Source organism: Mustela nivalis (genome assembly GCF_964662115.1).
Source record: "Mustela nivalis genome assembly, chromosome: 13".
NCBI classification, from domain to species: Eukaryota; Metazoa; Chordata; class Mammalia; order Carnivora; family Mustelidae; genus Mustela; species Mustela nivalis.
Window position 1 is genome coordinate 72,345,135 of NC_139032.1, and position 18,421 is coordinate 72,363,555.

The 18,421-nt window shown below is 39.3% G+C and overlaps 1 protein-coding gene across 1 annotated transcript in view; it reads left to right on the forward strand.

Annotated features, from left to right (window-relative positions):
- UGCG (UDP-glucose ceramide glucosyltransferase) overlaps positions 1-16,551 on the forward strand; it is a 40,263-nt gene extending 23,712 nt beyond the window's left edge. The window contains exons 3-9 of the mRNA XM_082696948.1: positions 4,755-4,857; positions 5,611-5,712; positions 7,155-7,267; positions 11,155-11,333; positions 12,358-12,444; positions 13,276-13,465; positions 13,971-16,551. Coding sequence (XP_082553074.1) covers positions 4,755-4,857; positions 5,611-5,712; positions 7,155-7,267; positions 11,155-11,333; positions 12,358-12,444; positions 13,276-13,465; positions 13,971-14,141 — 945 coding nt within the window. The 3' untranslated portion in view covers positions 14,142-16,551. The remainder of the gene's footprint in view (positions 1-4,754; positions 4,858-5,610; positions 5,713-7,154; positions 7,268-11,154; positions 11,334-12,357; positions 12,445-13,275; positions 13,466-13,970) is intronic.
- The last annotated feature ends 1,870 nt before the right edge of the window (positions 16,552-18,421 follow it).

An 18,421-nucleotide genomic window follows, 5' to 3' on the forward strand; every position in this document is an offset into this window, starting at 1 on the left:
GTTATGTTGGAAAATTCATATTCTGCTGTCATCCAAATAGCATCATAAAATTTTTCTGTAAAAATGATGTGTAGTGGGGCACCTGGGTGAGTCAGTGGGTTAAGCCTCTGCCTTCGGCTCAGGTCATGGTCTCAGGGTCCTGGGATCGAGCCCCACATCAGGCTCTCTGCTCAGCAGGGAACCTGCTTCCTCTTCTCTCTCTGCCTGCCTCTCTGCCTATTTGTGATCTGTGTCTGTCAAATAAATAAATAAAATCTTAGGAAAAAAAAAAGATGTGTAGTTATTTGTAGAACAATTCAAGATATTCCTACTTGATATGCAATATAATTAATGTCATTAAAACAGTTTTCTATTTTAAGAGGATGTTTTATCTTATTTGCTGTAGTACACAGTTTATATTCCTAATGTCTACAGGGCTGAATCAGTGGGGTTTTTCTAATGTTATTTATATACCTAAATCTAATACTATATATGCATCATAATTTATTCATGCATAATTTATTCATGAATTTATTCATAAAAGCTGAAAAGTAGCATTCATGATTATTGCGGTTTTCAGATACTCAATTCTTAAATATCAAAGGGCTGAATCCCTATTTGTGGATTTCCTACTACACCTCTCTTGTCCTCAGCCTTTTATTCGTTGCACTGTTTGAAAAGGGAAACAGAAAATTAGCCACTTTAGCTATATGTATAGTAACCTTAGTAAAGGGTTGTCAAACACTAATGTTCTCATTTAAACTACTTTGAGGTTTATTACTAGACTTTATGTATTTATACTATACTGATTTATAATGGAATTCACTGTATCTTACAGCCCTTTCAAATCCATAAAGTAAGTGTTTTCTTGAGATATTTTTAAAGAGTAATATTTTAAAGATTTTTTATTTATTTATTTTGACAGAGAGAGATCACAAGTAGGTAGGGAGGCAGGCAGAGAGAGAGGGGGAAGCAGGTTTCCCACTGAGCAGAGAGCCCAATGTGGAGCTCAGTCCCAGGACCCTGAGATCATGACCTGAGCCGAAGGCAGAGGCTTAACCCACTGAGCCACCCAGGCACCCCTAAAGTATAATATTTTTAATAAACCTTATGTTTTTGAACATATATACTTCTGCCTGATCCTTTAGATAATACAGAAATATCCAGGGGCGCCTGGGTGGCTCAGTCAGCTAAGCCTCTGCCTCTTAATTTCGACTCAGGTCATGATCTTGGGGTCATGAGATCGAGCCCACATCAGGCTCTTCGTGCAGAGTCAACTTTGTCCCTTTCCCTGTGTTCCTCTCCCCCACCCCCATCTCATGCACCCTTCTGTCTAAATTAAATAGACAGTCTTCTAAAAATAATTTCAGAAGAAATTTTTTGTATCCTTTAAAAAAGCCTTTAGCCAATTTGATATGTTCGGTCTGGCCAGTTGCAGGGTAGTTGGAGTGACTTAACTATTCAATTACAGAGATTCCTAGCGAATAAATGTTCAATCAGACTGAAGGCACAGGTGAGTATCATAGCTGAAAAATGAACTTCAGGTTACAATCGAATACTTTAGAAAATATTTGAAATGCTTACCTCTTATTTGGTATGATTTTCAGTATCAGAAACAAGCAAAAGTTAAATGTTTAGTAAGAATCTGAACATTTCTTAGATAATGTGAATTGAGTTTTATTTGCACTCTGGCTAATCAGGTGGTTTTTGATTTTCATTTGAAGAGGTATAATCAGTAAAAATAAAACTTCAATTTTTTAAAGATATTTATTTTAGAGAGTGTATGTGGGGTTGTAGGAACAGAGGGAGAGAGAATCTCAGGTGGACTCCCCGCTGAGCAAGGAGCCCCATGTAGAACTCCGGCTCTCAGGACCCTGAGGTCATGACCTGAGCTGACACCTAACTGACTGAGCCACCCAGGTGCCCCTAAAATAAAAACTTTAAATCTTGCATTTGAAGAAAGGTCAACTCTGCCTCCTTTGAAATCATTTCTAGAACTAATATTCTTCAAAATTTTCTTTTGCTAGGGGCAAAAAAAAGCCAAGACTGACTTTTTGATTATATTTTATGGAATTATATCACTTACGAACATTTCCTTTCACTGCATTAGCTCATACCTACAAAACAGCATAAATTATAAAAGCATTAAAGAAACCATGCGGTATGGGACGCCTGGGTGGCTCAGTTGGTTAAGCAGCTGCCTTTGGCTCAGGTCATGATCCCAGCGTCCTGGGATCGAGTCCCACATCGGGCTCCTTGCTCCGCAGGGAGCCTGCTTCTCCCTCTGACTCTGCCTTCCACTCTGTCTGTCTGTGCTCGCTCTCACTCGCTCTCTCTCTGACAAATAAATAAATAAAATCTTTAAAAAAAAAAAAAAAGAAAAAAAAAAAGAAACCATGCGGTGTTGGGAAAAACGAGGAATTCTTTACCGCGATCCTGGCTGAACAGCTTGCTCTAGTACGAAAGCCAATAGTTACGTTTACCCTTTGGAAGTTCACTTAATCTTTCTGATCTTCATTGTTAAGGTCAATGCCTTTTGGCTGGTTCAGCCAGACATTGTTTTGAGAGTCGGGCTGGGAGGATGACTGATGCTTTATAGGACTTAAGAGTCAACCCTTTGGGAAGTTCAAGGGTGTGGCCAGAGTGGTGTCCTTCCCATCCTCAGATTTTTATCTGGTCCCTGGAGACTGGGTAGTTCTAAAGTTGTTTTCAGTACCTCCTCAGTGGCAGTTTTGGTCCATCATCATTGGACAATAGGTAGGTAGTTGATAGAATGTATAATAATAGTAGGTAGAAAGTATGAGGGAAGTATAAATTGTTTTCCCCTCTACTTAATTATTGAGAAAACATTTTCTTTCTTTCACTTAAAAAATCGTGTTACCTTCTTTGACATTAGTCCTGGCCATTTTCATACTCAGTCACTAATTTCTATATTGCCAGTTTTTTTTAAACGAATTTTTTTTTTTTTAAGATTTTATTTATTTATCGGGGTGGGGGAGAGCGAGCACAGGCGGACAGAATGGCAGGCAGAGGCAGAGGGAGAAGCAGGCTCCCTGCAGAGCAAGGAGCCTGATGTGGGACTCGATCCCAGGACGCTGGGATCATGACCTAAGCCGAAGGCAGCTGCTTAACCAACTGAGCCACCCAGGCGTCCCTATATTGCCAGTTTTTGCTGGGTTTCCCATTTATCTGAGCTAGTCGCTGTATGTTAGACACGTAAAAAGTTATGTTCTTAGCTCTTTTTATTTTTTAGGACACATAGATTTTTTTTTCTTTTTTTTCATGGACATAATTAACCTCCCTCCTCTGCTTAAAAATGCCCACCCCATATTACAAAGAGGATTGGTAGGAAATTTGTCACAGGGTCAGCATGAATTTAGCAGCACTCTTGAAAAAAAAATTCCTGCTTGGAATACTTAGCCCATAAAATATTATAGTAGCATCTTTGTATGTGAAAGCAAATACTTTTTTAAAAATTTTATTTATTTATTTTTAAAGATTTTATTTATTTATTTGACAGATCACAAGTAGGCAGAGAGGCAGGCAGAGAGAGAGGGGGAAGTAGGCTCCCCAATAATCAGAGAGCCCGATGTGGGGCTCCATCCCAGGACCCTGGGATTATGACCTGAGCCAAAGGCAGAGGCTTTAACCCACTGAGCCACCCAGGTGCCCTAAGCAAATACTTTTTAAAAAACTTAGTAGTTTACTAAATGGTAGGTTAAAGATTAAATATTCAAGGTATTTGATAAACCTGGCTACATGTCAGAATCATCCCCGAGTTCTAATTCAAAAGTTAAGAGTGGGGCCCAGTATACTCTACTTTAAATAAATATCCCAGGGTAACAGACATAGCCAGTCAGGTGCAAAGAAATGACTCCCTAACCTACTGAGTGGAATAGAACCCTGGGTATTTCTTTTCCATTGTTAGAAGGCTAGCCATACTTTTCAGGATGATAGATTTTCTTTCCCCCCCTTTTTTTTTTTTAAAAGATTTTATGTATGTATTTGATGGACTGATCACAAGTAGGCAGAGAGGCAGGCAGAGACGGCGGGGGGGGGGGGCAGACTCCCCGCTGAGCAGAGAGCCTGATGCGGGGCTCCATCCCGACTCTGGGGTCATGACTGGAGCCGAAGGCAGAGGCGTTAACCCACCGAGCCACCCAAGCACCCCAGGATGATAGATTTTCAATCAAATTCTATTTTATTTCAGAACTTACTATACAGCAAAAAACGAATCTCGTTTTGTCCTTTTCATGTGAAGAGTTTGGGGAAACCCTTTAAATCATAATGGGAGTTGATATGTAATTTATAGCACCTTCACGAAATAATAAATTCGGAGACCGAGCTTCTAGAGAACAGAGTGGGTGTTTATTTTGTTGCTTTCCATGTTGCTTTTACATGGAGCTACTACTCCTGGGCACCCTGTGAGTGTTTGGTAAAGCTGCATGATGGAGGCCACGGAGAAGCTCGAGATGCAGTTTAATTACGAGGTCCTGCCTATCTGGGAATGGCAAGACTTCAGCTGTCAGGGCTGCTGGGCCTTTCCTTATCTCTTGTGCTTGCAAATAGGCCCCTGTTCAGGGAGAAGCTGCTCTCTGTTAAAGCAGCACTTGACGTCTTAAGTGTTTGCATCCATTATGAGTACTCTCTTAACTTCTAAACTCTGTGTGTACCATTGCTTGTTTTTCCTCATGCCTTTTTTTCAGTCAGTAAATACTAATAATGTGCTTATTTTTGTAAGAGATTAATTTACATAAAATGTGTTCTTTGACTAGTATGAAGTCCTCCTTTGTGTACAAGATCACGATGATCCAGCCATTGATGTATGTAAGAAGCTTCTTGGAAAATATCCAAATGTTGATGCTAGATTGTTTATTGGTAGGTAAAAATTAATTCTGCAACATCCCTTTTGCTTTAATAGTATTAAGTATCAGTAATCTTTGCATTAAACTAGAGTGAAGTTACTAGCATGTTTGCTTTATGCATGTTGGAGTAGCAGTAGGATGTGTTTATATCCTTTTGAGAAAGCTTAAGTTCTAAAAACAAAGGGTTTTTTCCATTTCTGGAATTAACAAAACAACAAGAAAAACCCTACTCCCTCACCCCCCACCCCCACCCCCGCTGCCATTACCCTGTTACGTTTTTCTCAGTCAGATACGAGAGTCTGGTTTTTCTTATTGTTGTTTCTTTAATATTTCCAACCTGTGGGCTTTTCTATATCTTATTCACTGTAATTGAGAATGAGTGATAGAATTTGCTTTTATGATATGACAAAAAGAATATACATAGATATTTTGTATAAAGGATTTTTTCAAAAGCCTATAGGCTTATTCTGAAGACTTGTAGAGAGATATTTGCTATTAAACATTGATTTGTACTACTGATGCATTAATTTAAGAATCAAAAAACTGATCCTAATACATTTTCAAAGAAATTAATTCCCTTTGAGAGTGAACAATTTCTTTCTAAACATATTGTGAAGAATAAGGAACGTACAGCATAATGTTAAAAGTATGTTTGTTTAAATTATTATGTGAAAGTACTTTTCACTTCTCTCTACCCTGTATTTGTATTCTAGAAAATATTCTCAGTGTTTCATGAATCTTTCACTGTTGCACTTTACATTTCTAGGTGGCAAAAAAGTTGGCATTAATCCTAAAATTAATAATTTAATGCCAGGATATGAAGTTGCAAAGTATGATCTGATATGGATTTGTGATAGCGGAATAAGAGGTGAGCTTCTTTTTACTTATTTCATAAAACTATTCCTTTGATGATAAAATGCCAAAAGCAATCTGAAATATATTTATCATTCCTTTTTGTTTGCCTCATGAAGTAATTAGTTTCATCTAATTCATGGTAAAATGTCAAGTTATACTTACTAAGATTAGGAACTTTTTAATGCTAACCTAGACTGTTAGATGTAAAAAATATCTTTGCTTTGGAGAGAAAATTCCAGCTATTAAAAAAAAAAAGTTGTGATCCATTTTACAGTCCCTTTTACAAGATTTTTCATAGTTGTAAATTTTGCCTTGTTCATGCTACCCTTATCTTCTACTTTAATATGTTTGACACCAATAATATACTCTCTCACACAAAGGGACAAAAATTAATAGGTGAATATATTACCAGAATACGTACATAGCTTATTTTAGTAGGAAGACATTTACATACTGAAATTATAATTTGCATCTTAGCATTTTTAAACATTTATATTCTAATCACCAGTTTCTCAACCTTGGCATTCGGGGCCGGGTAATTCTGCTGTGGAGGCTACTGTGTGGGATGGTGAGCCAGCAGCCCTGGCCTCTACACACTGAATGCCAGGAGCACCAAACACTGGCTCTGAGCATGGCTAACGTTCGCTGCAGGGCAGCCGTGGAGAACCAAGGCTCTAGAAGATGTGTATTGAAGGTCCAGATACACTTCATAGAGTAGATTTCGTTGGTGAAGACTTGAGGGAAGTAAAGTCATTTAAAAAGACAGGAGATGTTTGCTGTTTGAAGAGGGGACCATGATTTAATTTCTTTTTATTAGTTTTAAAAAGCAGATTTGAAAATTAATGGAAGTGTGTCCTGCCTGATTCATCAGGACCAATACAGATCACTCAGTTTGTGGCCAGAGATGGTGTTCATTCTTCGTGTTTGCTATCCTAAATTATTTTTATCGTATATTACGTTTTCATAACATACATATGCATCTCTGTGGAGTATCATCTCGTTCAGTTCCCGCTCTCAATTTGACAAGATAGGACATCTCATACCGTCTAGGAAAAGTGGAGGCTCATTTCCTGTTGTTTGAGAATGCAGGAACCAGCGTAAGGACTGAGGTCCTTTGATCTTTGCTCCTGTTCCTTTTCTGTTAGGACACATTATCTCTAGTCGAGTTTGGAGGTTCTTAAATAGGGGGGGTAACGTTTTCAGGGTATAGCCTGTTTCTGATACATGTTAAGTATATATTAGACTGAAAATGTATCATGTAAATTAGGTTATCATGTATTAATGCCTTTTTTGAGATTTTGTATTCCAATTAGGAAAGTGATGGACAATAGTTCTGTTATATCCAAATATAAAAAAAAGACTTTAGTAATATCTCACAAATGCATTTCATGTTAGTGGACGCTTTACTAAAAGGAATTTCTTTTCTCTTTCCCTTGTCACCTTTTTGTCTTGTAGTAATTCCAGACACACTCACTGACATGGTTAACCAAATGACGGAGAAAGTAGGCCTGGTTCATGGTCTGCCTTATGTGGCAGACAGACAGGGCTTTGCCGCCACATTAGAACAGGTAAGTATCGTGGTCGTGTGTCATATTTTTACTGTCACATCCCTCATCTACCAGAAACCTGAGACTAGTTTAAGTTTGAGAGTTGGGATGAGCTTCCCGAAGTTAACTGTAATGAAGTCTGCTTTAACCTGCTGGCATCCTCAAGATGAGAATAGTAGTTTTCTTTCTTTTTTTTTTAAAGATTTTATTTATTTATTTATTTATTTATTTATTTATTTATTTATTTGACAGAGATCACAAATAGGCAGAGAGAGAGAGAGAGAGAAAGGAGGAAGCAGGCTCCCTGCTGAGCAGATCCCAGGACCCTGAGATCATGACCTGAGCCGAAGGCAGAGGCTTTAACCCACTGAGCCACCCAGGCACCCTGAGAGCAGTTGTTTTATTAGTGAAGACCTCTTTGGGAACCTGGAATCACAGCTGAAGTTACTGCCCTCTGGCAGTGAGTGGATGTGCATGGGAAACATCCTTGTGGTCTCATCACCAGTTGAACACAGTATATTCTTTCTCCTTACGGCTCTCTCTCTCAGTTCTAGAGTCAGGTTCTAGCATAAAAGCACATGGCATGTGGTTCTTTCAGAGATCCAATATGAAAAGAATCTTTTTTAAAATATCACAGAATATTTTAGTTTTTAAAGATTTTATTTATTGAGTTGTCAGAGAGAGAGAGAGCACAGGCAGGGGAAACAGCAGGCAGAGGGAGAAGCAGACTCCCCGCTGAGCAGGGAACCGGATATGGGACTAGATCCCAGGACCCTGGGATCATGACCTGAGCTGAAGGCAGATGCTTAAGGATTGAGCCACCCAAGGCGTCCCCAGAGTATTTTAAATATACAAAAAAGGGAAAATTATTTGTACAAATCATTATAAAATCCATTTGATGTCCTACTTTTTTTTTTTTTTTTTTAATTTGAGAGAAGAGAGAGCATGCTGGAACTTGGGGGGGGGGGCGGTGGACAGGGGCGGTGTTGGCACAGAAGGAGAGAAAGAGGGAGAAGCAGACTCCCCGCTGACGTAGAAAGCCTGACATGGTGGTGGCTCTGGATCCCAGGACCCTGAGATCATGATCTGAACCAAAGACAGGGGCTTAACCTACTGAGCTACCCAGACACACTTACTTTGTATTTTCCATTTTTTCCCCTCTTTACCCTATAACAAATAGAAACTATAGATTGTGGACAAATATAAGAAACAAAAAATAAAAAGTAACCCATAACCCTACCAGTTAGAGAAGTTTCTGTTTTTTTCCCTATGTGCATTTTTAAAAACAGTTTGAGATGGTACTCTAAAAACTGTGTGTATCTGACTTTTGTCACATCATTAGCTTTTCTCCATATCGTTAGAAACTTTTTTTTTTTTTTTTTAAGATTTTACACATTTATTTGACAGACAGAGATCACAAGTAGGCAGAGAGGCAGGCAGAGAGAGAGAGGAAGGGAAGCAGGTTCCTTGCTGAGCAGAGAGCCCGATGCGGGGCTCGATCCCAGGACCCTGAGACCATGACCCAAGCCAAAGGCAGAGGCTTAACCCACTGAGCCACCCAGGTGCCCCCTCGTTAGTAACTTCTTATAAAAGTGATTTTTATTTACTGCATCACAGTCTATCATATGTATGTTCTGTGCCTGATTTAACCATTCCTGGGTTGTTACACATTTAGGAAGAAAAGCTTGCCTTAATGTCATCAGGGAAGGATACACTGTTGTAGTCTTTTAAACATACCAACTTGCTTTTAAGCCTATCTGCACTTACATTATTTTATATTGGAGTCTTGTGATTATCACAGATCTGAGGGGGTAAAAGTACATTGTGAGTGGAATTTAACCTCTGGCAATTGGAGTCAGGAGCTCTTAATATTGCCCATGAATATATTTGTCCTATTGTAAGAAATTGTTAAGTCTTTAAATACCAGAATTTTTGTTTAGTGAGAGAAACTCTGAGTAGGTACTTCAAAATAAAATACTTTCTATTCTTATATGCCACATAGTATTTTTGTTTTAGAAATATCCAAGTTGATGTGTGTGGCCGTGGTAATCCTCTCCCAGATCATGGTCAGTCCCTTAGGTTAAATATAATCCATAAAGGGCCCTTTTGCCTTACTCAGAGTGAAGGAAGGGAAGTGGAAGGATTATTCCAGTCTGTAAAGAAATCCTGGGAGCCATTGATATAGTTCGTGTTTCCACCTCATTCTTTTTTTTTTAAAGATTTTATTTATTTTGACAGACAGAAATCACAGGGAGGCAGAGAGGCAGAGAGAGAGGAAAGGAAGCAGGCTCCCTGCTGAGCAGAGAGCCCGATGCGGGGCTCGATCCCCGAACCCCGGGATCATGACCTGAGCCGAAGGCAGAGGCCTTAACCCACTGAGCCACCCAGGTGCCCCTCCACCTCATTCTTAAAGCCCCACATAGTAACTGCTTAAGGAATTAAGATGTGGGCATCTGGTCGTACTTACTTGGTTCAGTTCAGTCCCACAAACACCAAAGGTTCACTGTAGTCTGGACATAGGGTAGGTAACAAGAATCATCTTCTTCATTACCCCTGATAATTCCCTTGTTCCACACTGTGTGCATAGCTGCTGCCATTGAGAGAAATCACCCTTCTCCCTTCAAGCTAATTAGAAAAGGCAGCATATCTCAGATGTAAATAATAGGGTTTTATGCCTCATAATTAGGGTGATGATCATTTTATTCTACCACTGGTTTAGCAGCTTGCATAGTTCATGACTTCAAAGCATATCTAGGGAAAGGGGGAGTAAAATGGGAGAAAGAATTTTAGTATCCACCCTGTTTATGGAAAATTCATTGAAACATAACACTGGGGGAATTGGGGAAAAGCTCGGTGACTTGGGCAGAAAGCAGCTAGCTATGAAAGGAATTAAAATAGGATTGTCCTGTAGGTCGATATACTTATAGGTGGTGTTTGTATGTGTGTACGCACGTGTGAGTACATGTGACATACAGTCACCTACATACACCTGTATGTGTAGGTGTGTGTGTGTGTAGTTACACTAATGTCTGTATAAGATCTGTATTTTTTTCTTCGTAATGGTGCTAGTAAGAATAGTCAGTCTAGGGGCGCCTGGGTGGCTCAGTGGGTTAAGCCGCTGCCTTCCGCTCAGGTCATGATCTCAGGGTCCTGGGATCGAGCCTGCATCGGGCTCTCTGCTCAGCAGGGAGCCTGCTTCCTCCTCTCTCTCTGCCTGCCTCTCTGCCTGCTTGTGATCTCTGTCTGTCAAATAAATAAATAAAATCTTTAAAAAAAAAAAAAGAATAGTCAGTCTAAGGGGCACCTGGGTGGCACAGTCAGTTGAGCCTCTGACTCTTGGTTTCAGCTCAGGTCATGATCTCAGGGTGGTGGGATCAAGCCTCCCATTGGGCTCCTTGCTCTGTGCGAAGTCCGCTTGAGATACTCTCTCCCTCTGCCACTGCCCCCTGCTCACATGCGCTCTCTCTTGCTTCTTGTTCTCTCTAAAACAAACAAACAAACAAAAGGAATAGTCCATCAAGTAAGAAATTACTGATTGTCTGCTACATGTAAACATTATTTTGTAATAACTTTTATTCTGGTAGTTTATATAAGAATAATAAGATAGTCATACTTAAGGAAGTTTGTTAGGAAAAAAAAGTTATAGTTTTGTTTTGTTTTGTTTTGTTTTTTGCCAGAGATAGAGAGAGTGAGTACACACAAGCAGGCAGAGAGGCAGGCAGAGGCAGCGAGAGAAGCAGGCTGCCGAGCAAGGAGCCCGATACGGAACTCAGTCCCGGGACCTTGAGATCATGACCTGAGCCGAAGGCAGTGGCTTAACCAACTGAGCCACCCAGGCGTCCCAACTACCATACTTTTAACATAACATTCTGATTATACATAATATGTTTTTGCTCTTGTGTTGGCAGGTATATTTTGGGACTTCTCATCCAAGGTCGTATATCTCTGCCAATGTAACTGGCTTCAAATGTGTGACGGGAATGTCTTGTTTAATGAGAAAGGATGTGTTAGATCAAGCAGGAGGGCTTATAGCTTTTGCCCAGTACATTGCTGAAGATTACTTTATGGCCAAGGCCATAGCTGACCGGTAAGCAAACTAAATTACATCAGGCTATAGTATTTTTAGTATCTGACTTATGTTGGTTGATTGTATTTGTTAAACCTATGGGTTAAGGGGCTGTTTCATTTCTTGCTAGTGAGTACAGAACAGATAAATATTTTTAGGAAGTAATTCCTATTATTCATAGATACGTTATGAAAAAATAACTGAGGAAAATAAGTGCTCTGATTCTTTCACATTCTTTAGTGTGGCATGACATTAAAAGGAAGCTTCTCTGTGATTATAAATTTACATTATTATAGATGTGAATTTCTATGTGTTTTAGAAGAATTGAAAATACTAGTGCGGTCATAAGCCAGCAGGTGAAAACTGAAAGAATATGATTTTACATTTTGAAATTTCTCCGTAGATTATGTGATGCTTTGCTAAGAAGCCACCTAACAATTCACAGAATGACTTAAACATTTCTCTGTTACAAGCTACTCATTTGCTTTTAAAGGGGTTCATTGCCTTGTGTGATAATTTAGTAAAGATAAGACTTTAAAAATTGAGGTGTGCTTTTAAAATTCTTAAATGATGTTATTCAACGTGGCTCATAGTTCCTTAGTGTTTCCCATGAGCTACAGAATGCTTTCTGTTGCATTTCTTACCGAATAGCCTTGTCGATGCCCACGTGTTACACGTACCCCCAGCCCACAATTGCATTGGTGGCTTTTGGTTTTGGTTTTGTTTAGTAGTGATCCGGGACTAAGCTATGAAATACAGAACCCATGTCACCTAGCACTTCCAGAATGTCTTGTGTTTTAAGTTTCTTAAACTGTGGACTGAGGGGTGGTAGTTCTTCCAGCAGTAGATGGTGCTGTCACGGAACCTATGTAATTGCTAAAACATCGTAAGGATGATACCCCCCAGCAGGTGCTAATCCTGAGAACTAGGCTCCGGCCGAACACCAGCAGTTGCTTTCACTTTATAGTGACCAGTAAATGCATAGTCAGTCATGCCTGCATGTGTTCATCGTCTTGGTACATTTTATAATTGCCTTAATTTTCAGAGGCTGGAGGTTTGCGATGTCCACTCAGGTTGCAATGCAAAACTCCGGCTCTTACTCCATTTCCCAGTTTCAGTCCAGAATGATCAGGTAAATCAGCTGGTTTTCTTCTTTTTTGGCTAAAAGAAAAGGGTGGGGGAGGGTGTGATTTTTACATGGTCTAACTCGGTATTTAAAATACCTAAAAGGCAAATTTTGCTTAGTTCTAGAAAAGAGAGTTTAGCATCTTTATTAAATGTATTGTCTAAATATATTTTTTTTGCTGTGTAACCCTGAAAGCATTCCGTGAAGAGCTGTTGAGGTGGGTGGGGGTGGGGTAGCTGGGTGATGGGCTTTAACGGGGGCACATGATGTACTGAGCACCGGGTATTATATGCAACTGATGAAACACTAAATTCTACCTCTGAAACCAGTAATACAGTACATGTTAACTAAATTGAATTTTAAATAAAGAATTAAAGAGATGTTGAGAATTTGATTCTTTAATGTGCTGATCTCTATTTTCTAACTTTCTATTATTTATTTGACAGAGAGAGAGAGATCACAAGCAGGCAGACAGAGGTGGGGGGGAAGCAGGCTCCCCACCCAGCAGAGAGCCCGATGTGGGTCTTGATTCCAGGACCCCGAGATCGTGACCTGAGCCGAAGGCAGAGGCTTAACCCTCTGAGCCACCCAGGCACCCCTGTATTTTGACTTTTTTATTCGTTAGAGTGTAGGCCATACAAATAAATTTATGGGCTTTTTTCTTTGATAATACTAAATACAAACAGAAAAGAGTTTCATTAAGTACTCTTTAAAGAGGAGGGCCTTTATATAACGGGATAAAGAGCTGATCATTTGGGGGGAAAATTGATTAGTCTTGTAACCAGGGTGGTGGTGTTTAAGGAAAACCTTTTTTTTTTTTTTTTTTTAAATTTTTAGGTGGACCAAATTGCGAATTAACATGCTTCCTGCTACAATAATTTGTGAGCCAATTTCAGAATGCTTTGTTGCCAGTTTAATCATCGGATGGGCGGCCCACCATGTATTCAGATGGGATATTATGGTATTTTTCATGTGTCATTGCCTGGCATGGTTTATATTTGACTACATCCAACTCAGGGGTGTCCAGGTATGTGGATAGGCATGAAAGGGTTGGCAGTCATTTGGAGAACTAAAACTATTTTCATTTAGAAAGGGTTGAAGCAGTCTTTCTGAGCCATTCTTTGGCTTCCTACCAGAGGTTAATAATCAGGTTTAAACATTACTTTCCTTAGTAGAATGCGGATGCAGAACTTAATATAATTTTCAACCTTCTGTTGGTAGTTACACTATGACGTTTTTGAAGGCTCCCCCCAAAATCATGTTAATAAAATGACTCTCATTAAGTCTCCCCCCAAAATCGAGTATTCAGATTAAACTATGTCAGTCTAGCCGTGATTTTAATGCCTTTTTTACTCATCGTTAACACTTTTTAATGGATACAGCTTCGCAGTTAAATTATATCAAGAAGCAGGCTTGATTTTATATAGTCTCTATATTAAGAATGAAACTGAAGAATTTTCATTTTTTTAACTGTGTCTAGTTCGACAGTTGGTCAGTCAGTTCTGTGTGTTTTCTTTTTTTCCAATCCCCAGGGTGGCACACTGTGTTTCTCAAAACTTGATTATGCAGTAGCCTGGTTCATCCGTGAATCCATGACAATATACATTTTTTTGTCAGCATTATGGGACCCTACCATAAGCTGGAGAACTGGTCGCTACAGATTGCGCTGTGGGGGCACAGCGGAGGAAATTCTCGATGTATAACGACAGCTTTGTGACTGTACATAAAGGAAAAAAGAGAAGTATTATAAATTATGTTTATATAAATGCTTTTAAAGATCTACCTTCTGTAGTTTTATCACATGTATGTTTGATATCTGTTCTTTAATTTATTTTGCATGGCAATTGCATCTGTGAAGAAAAAAAAAAACCCACATCTGTAGTCTTGGCCAAATGGTACACTTTATTTTGTGGAAGTAGTGAACCAAGAGAACTGGTTCTAGGAACCTGGGTTTGGTTTTTGTCGTTTGTTTATTTTTAAAAAATAAATAAATATATATATATGACTATATGAATGCTCTGCAACAAACACTATGACAGTATCCTTCAGTAGAGAAAGTTTCTTATTTGTGAGTACACTCTGGTAGAACATTTACAGGACGGCAGCAGCTTTGCTTTGGGGTTTAGGAAAGACCGGAAAGCAATCCCTTTACGCATCTAAAGTGAAAGGTGTGCAGTGAATAGCCCACAGTGAGGTACTAACTAAGAAACTTTTTCATGCTCTATGCCTACCTCTTGTAGTTGTTGCAGAGCAAATATAAATTGTAATAAGGTAGCTAGGCCTTGCAAAAACAAATGGGAAGACTTTAAAAAATAATAATAAAAGAGCTGGAGTCTAGTATTTATATGAATCTGTGAGAGATATTTTTTTGGTCTCACTGCAATGAACCAAAAGTGGCTGAGTTTGGTTTTTAATTGTAGCCATGTATGGAAGGCATCTTTTTGACCAACTCTTGTTGGTTCTGTCTTGAACCATTGTTAATCACTGTGCTGGTAAACCTTTCCTTCCCGCTCCTCACCCGGCCCCACCCCATCTTTCCCCAACTTTTTTTTTTTCTGGGGGGTGGGGTTGGGGGGGCTGGGGTGGTTTTGTTTTAGTGTGAGTGGATGTTTTGATAGTTGTGAGGAAAAATGCATTTCAGACACATTTCACACATGAGCTATTTTCTTACACAGTATGTCTTATTGTTAAAAAGAATGTAATTTCATGATACAGGTATTTAATATCTTTTTTAAGTAAGTGAATATTCTAGCCATCAAATAAATTGCAGTAGAGTATTAAGTGGGGACGGGGTGAGTTTTACTCTTAAAATTAATCAGTATCAAACTAAGTCTACTGTGTGTGTGTTTTTTTTTTTTTTAAACTCTTACAGTTAGTCTAGTCTTATTTAAATTGGATTTTTGTATTCCAGTTTGTATGATGGAATAGACTAGATCAGCGCTAGTTGTAAATGCATGCTGTCTTTTACTCTACTCTCCCCATCCTGCCGCTAAACTTGCTTGTCAGGTTGTGCTTAACTTGTGGTGAACTGGACTAGTTTTTATTTTTTATTTTTATTTTTTTTAATAGGCAAAATTGTAAGGGACAGTGCATAAGCCTTTTTTTTTTTTTTTCCTTTTTTCTGTAGTGGAATTTTTGCTTTTTCTTAGGATTGGATGGCATGTTGTCCTCATGAACGCCTGCTGCAGGGCTTGACGCTGGCAATACGGCCACTTTAAATTCTAAGTTTCTCCAGTTTCCGTGCCAGAGCATAATGTGTAGCCTATCAGCAATAATTACGTATTTCTAGAAAATGGACACATTTTCACTACACTGAGCCAGTTTATTTGTCTAATGACTAACATACATGGTTTCCATTGTAATGTATCTATTAATGTGTATATACTATGTATACACATTATGTATAAGCTTTTCTCTGGGCCAAACTGCTTCATTTAAAAAAATTTTTTTTTTCTTTTTTTGCGCCTTATGACGAATTTGTTTGGAGGGCATTTTCTTCATGAACAAAGGCTTTGATGCACACGCCTTTCTATGTGCAATGGGTAGTATTGTTCCCTGAGGAAAGTTGCACAGTGAAAACCAGTCTAGTTGTGACCCACTTTGTGTTTTGTTTTGGTTTTTTTTTGTTTGTTTTTTATCTCTATTACACAAGTTGAATTTTGCTGAATATGTTTGTAATTTGTTGGTTTGTTTAATGAAGTTTGGTTGAGGCCATCTTTTGCACTGCTGAAGTGAAATCTTGCTTATTACTTAGCTTTTTGCTAATCTCAGTATGGGCAATGTAACAACAAATCCAAATGGCTGGACAGACTTCTTGTGTTTTGTAAATATAAAAAATGACTGTTCTGTATGTGTGTTACGTGATAAAGTGAAGCTTCAGGCTTCACTTAGAGTGATTCTTTGTTTAGCAAGTTTAGAGTGGTGATAATATGGTAAGAAATACTATAAATGTTGAAGAAAGCATCACAACAGAACTGTAGGAGTCCAAATTTAATAAACTGTTTAAAAAAAAAAAACCAACAAGTGTCTAGAATATACCACGTTTTATTATTTAAAATCATTGTATTAAGTTTTTTGTTCAAAATAAAAATTTGAATACAATCAAAACATTAACAATAATGTATTGTTGTTTACTGTCTTTCCTTCTTTTGGTATTTTCACAAATAACACGTTCCACCATTCACATCAGAATTACTGGGAGAATTCTGTCGGGTGATAATTTTGAAATCTTCCTCTTTACCTGTGCTACAGTCATGCTTTGGCATAACATGGGGCTTTTGTACATTGATTGCACATTAGAACCACCTGGAGAACTTTAAAAAAAAAAAAAAAAAAACCCAGATGCCTGGGCCCCACCCACAGAGATTCTGGTTGTTATTCTGGGGTGAGGCCTGAGCTGTTCTTGTTCTGAGCAGGCAGACGTGAGAAGCACTGGCCCAACCTGGAGAAGAGACCCATGGGCCCTTTTTGCCCACCCCCGCCCCCCAGCCTTAGCTCACAACCTGACTTGGCCTCTTAGATGTTACCACTCCAGTGGCTGGGAAAGGCCCAACCAAGGAAAGGGAAGGAGTGGCTCTGGGGCTGGAAACCTAGATGGGAGATTGACTAAGTGGTCCCACACACCATCCAGGCCAGGCTCCTCCAAAGCTGGAGGCATTTGCAGACCTGTTTCACTCTAAGTCTGTGAGGGAAGAGTACTTTTAACTGGGGAGTAAATCCCAGGGAGGAAGAGTGTAAAAGGAATTTGAAACGATGAAAATGTTTTGCCATAAAACAGCAGTGATGGTTGCACAACCTTGTGAATATACAAAAAACCCTGAATTGTATACTTGAAAAGGCAAATTTTATGGTCTGTTAACTATATCTGAATTTAAAAAAAAAAAAAAGAATATTGAAACCACCGTTAGATGTACAATTTCCCTCTAGTCTTCTGACACCTGTTCAGGGTTCGAGAGAGCGTACAGAACTGTTTGCTCATTCTTCGGTATCCTTGCTTGAACCCAGAATGGCCAGTTTCAAGATCTTTCCAAAATTGACAGATGAAAATACTGTACCTCATTGTTTAAACAGAGGTTTTTTTCATTTCATTTTGTTTTGTTTTTAAGATTTTATTTATTTATTTGACAGACAGAGATCACAAGTAGGCAGAATGGAAGGCAGAGAGAGGAGGAAGCAGGCTCCCCGCGGAGCAGAGAGCCCGATATGGGTCTTGATCCCAGGACCCTGGGATCACGACTTGAGCCGAAGGCAGAGGCTTTAACCCACTGAGCCACCCAGGGGCCCCTTGTTTTGTTTTTTCTAAGTGGGATCCGTGCCCAGCACAGAGCCCAATGCAGAGCTTGAACTCAAAATCCTGAGATAAGACTTGAGCTGGGTTCAAGGGTTGGATACTCAACCCACTGAACCACCCAGGTGCCCCTCAATATAGTTTTTTGGTTTTTTTTTAAGATTTTTTAAGATTTTATTTATTTATTTGAGAGAGAGACAGTGAGAGAGAACATTAGAGGCGAGAAGGTCAGAAGGAGAAGCAGACTCCCCATGGAGCTGGGAGCCCGATGTGGGACTCGATCCCGGGACTCCAGGACCGTGACCGGAGCCGAAGGCAGTTGCTCAACCAACTGAGCCACCTACTGGAATTTTTTCTATTTCTTGGTCTTACTTAAGCAAGGGTCTTAATGCTTCCTTATTGAGTATTCCATGTCTTTTAACCCTAATAAACAATCTACATTACCAGACAGAACAATGCTAAAATCTTTGCATTTAGGATAATGCTTTCCCAAGGCAAGATGGGATGGGCGTGGAACTAACTGATCAACGTTTGTGCAACCAAATGGCCCACACCAGTGTCCCCATCGAAAAGATCACCCTTCCCAAATGTGGTTTCCTTCCCTGTCTTAGAACAGAACCATTTTCAGCTTTGAAGTAACAGTATTTTCACAGTCTGCATGTATTCACGTTTCTGACACAAAGCTTACTTGGCCTT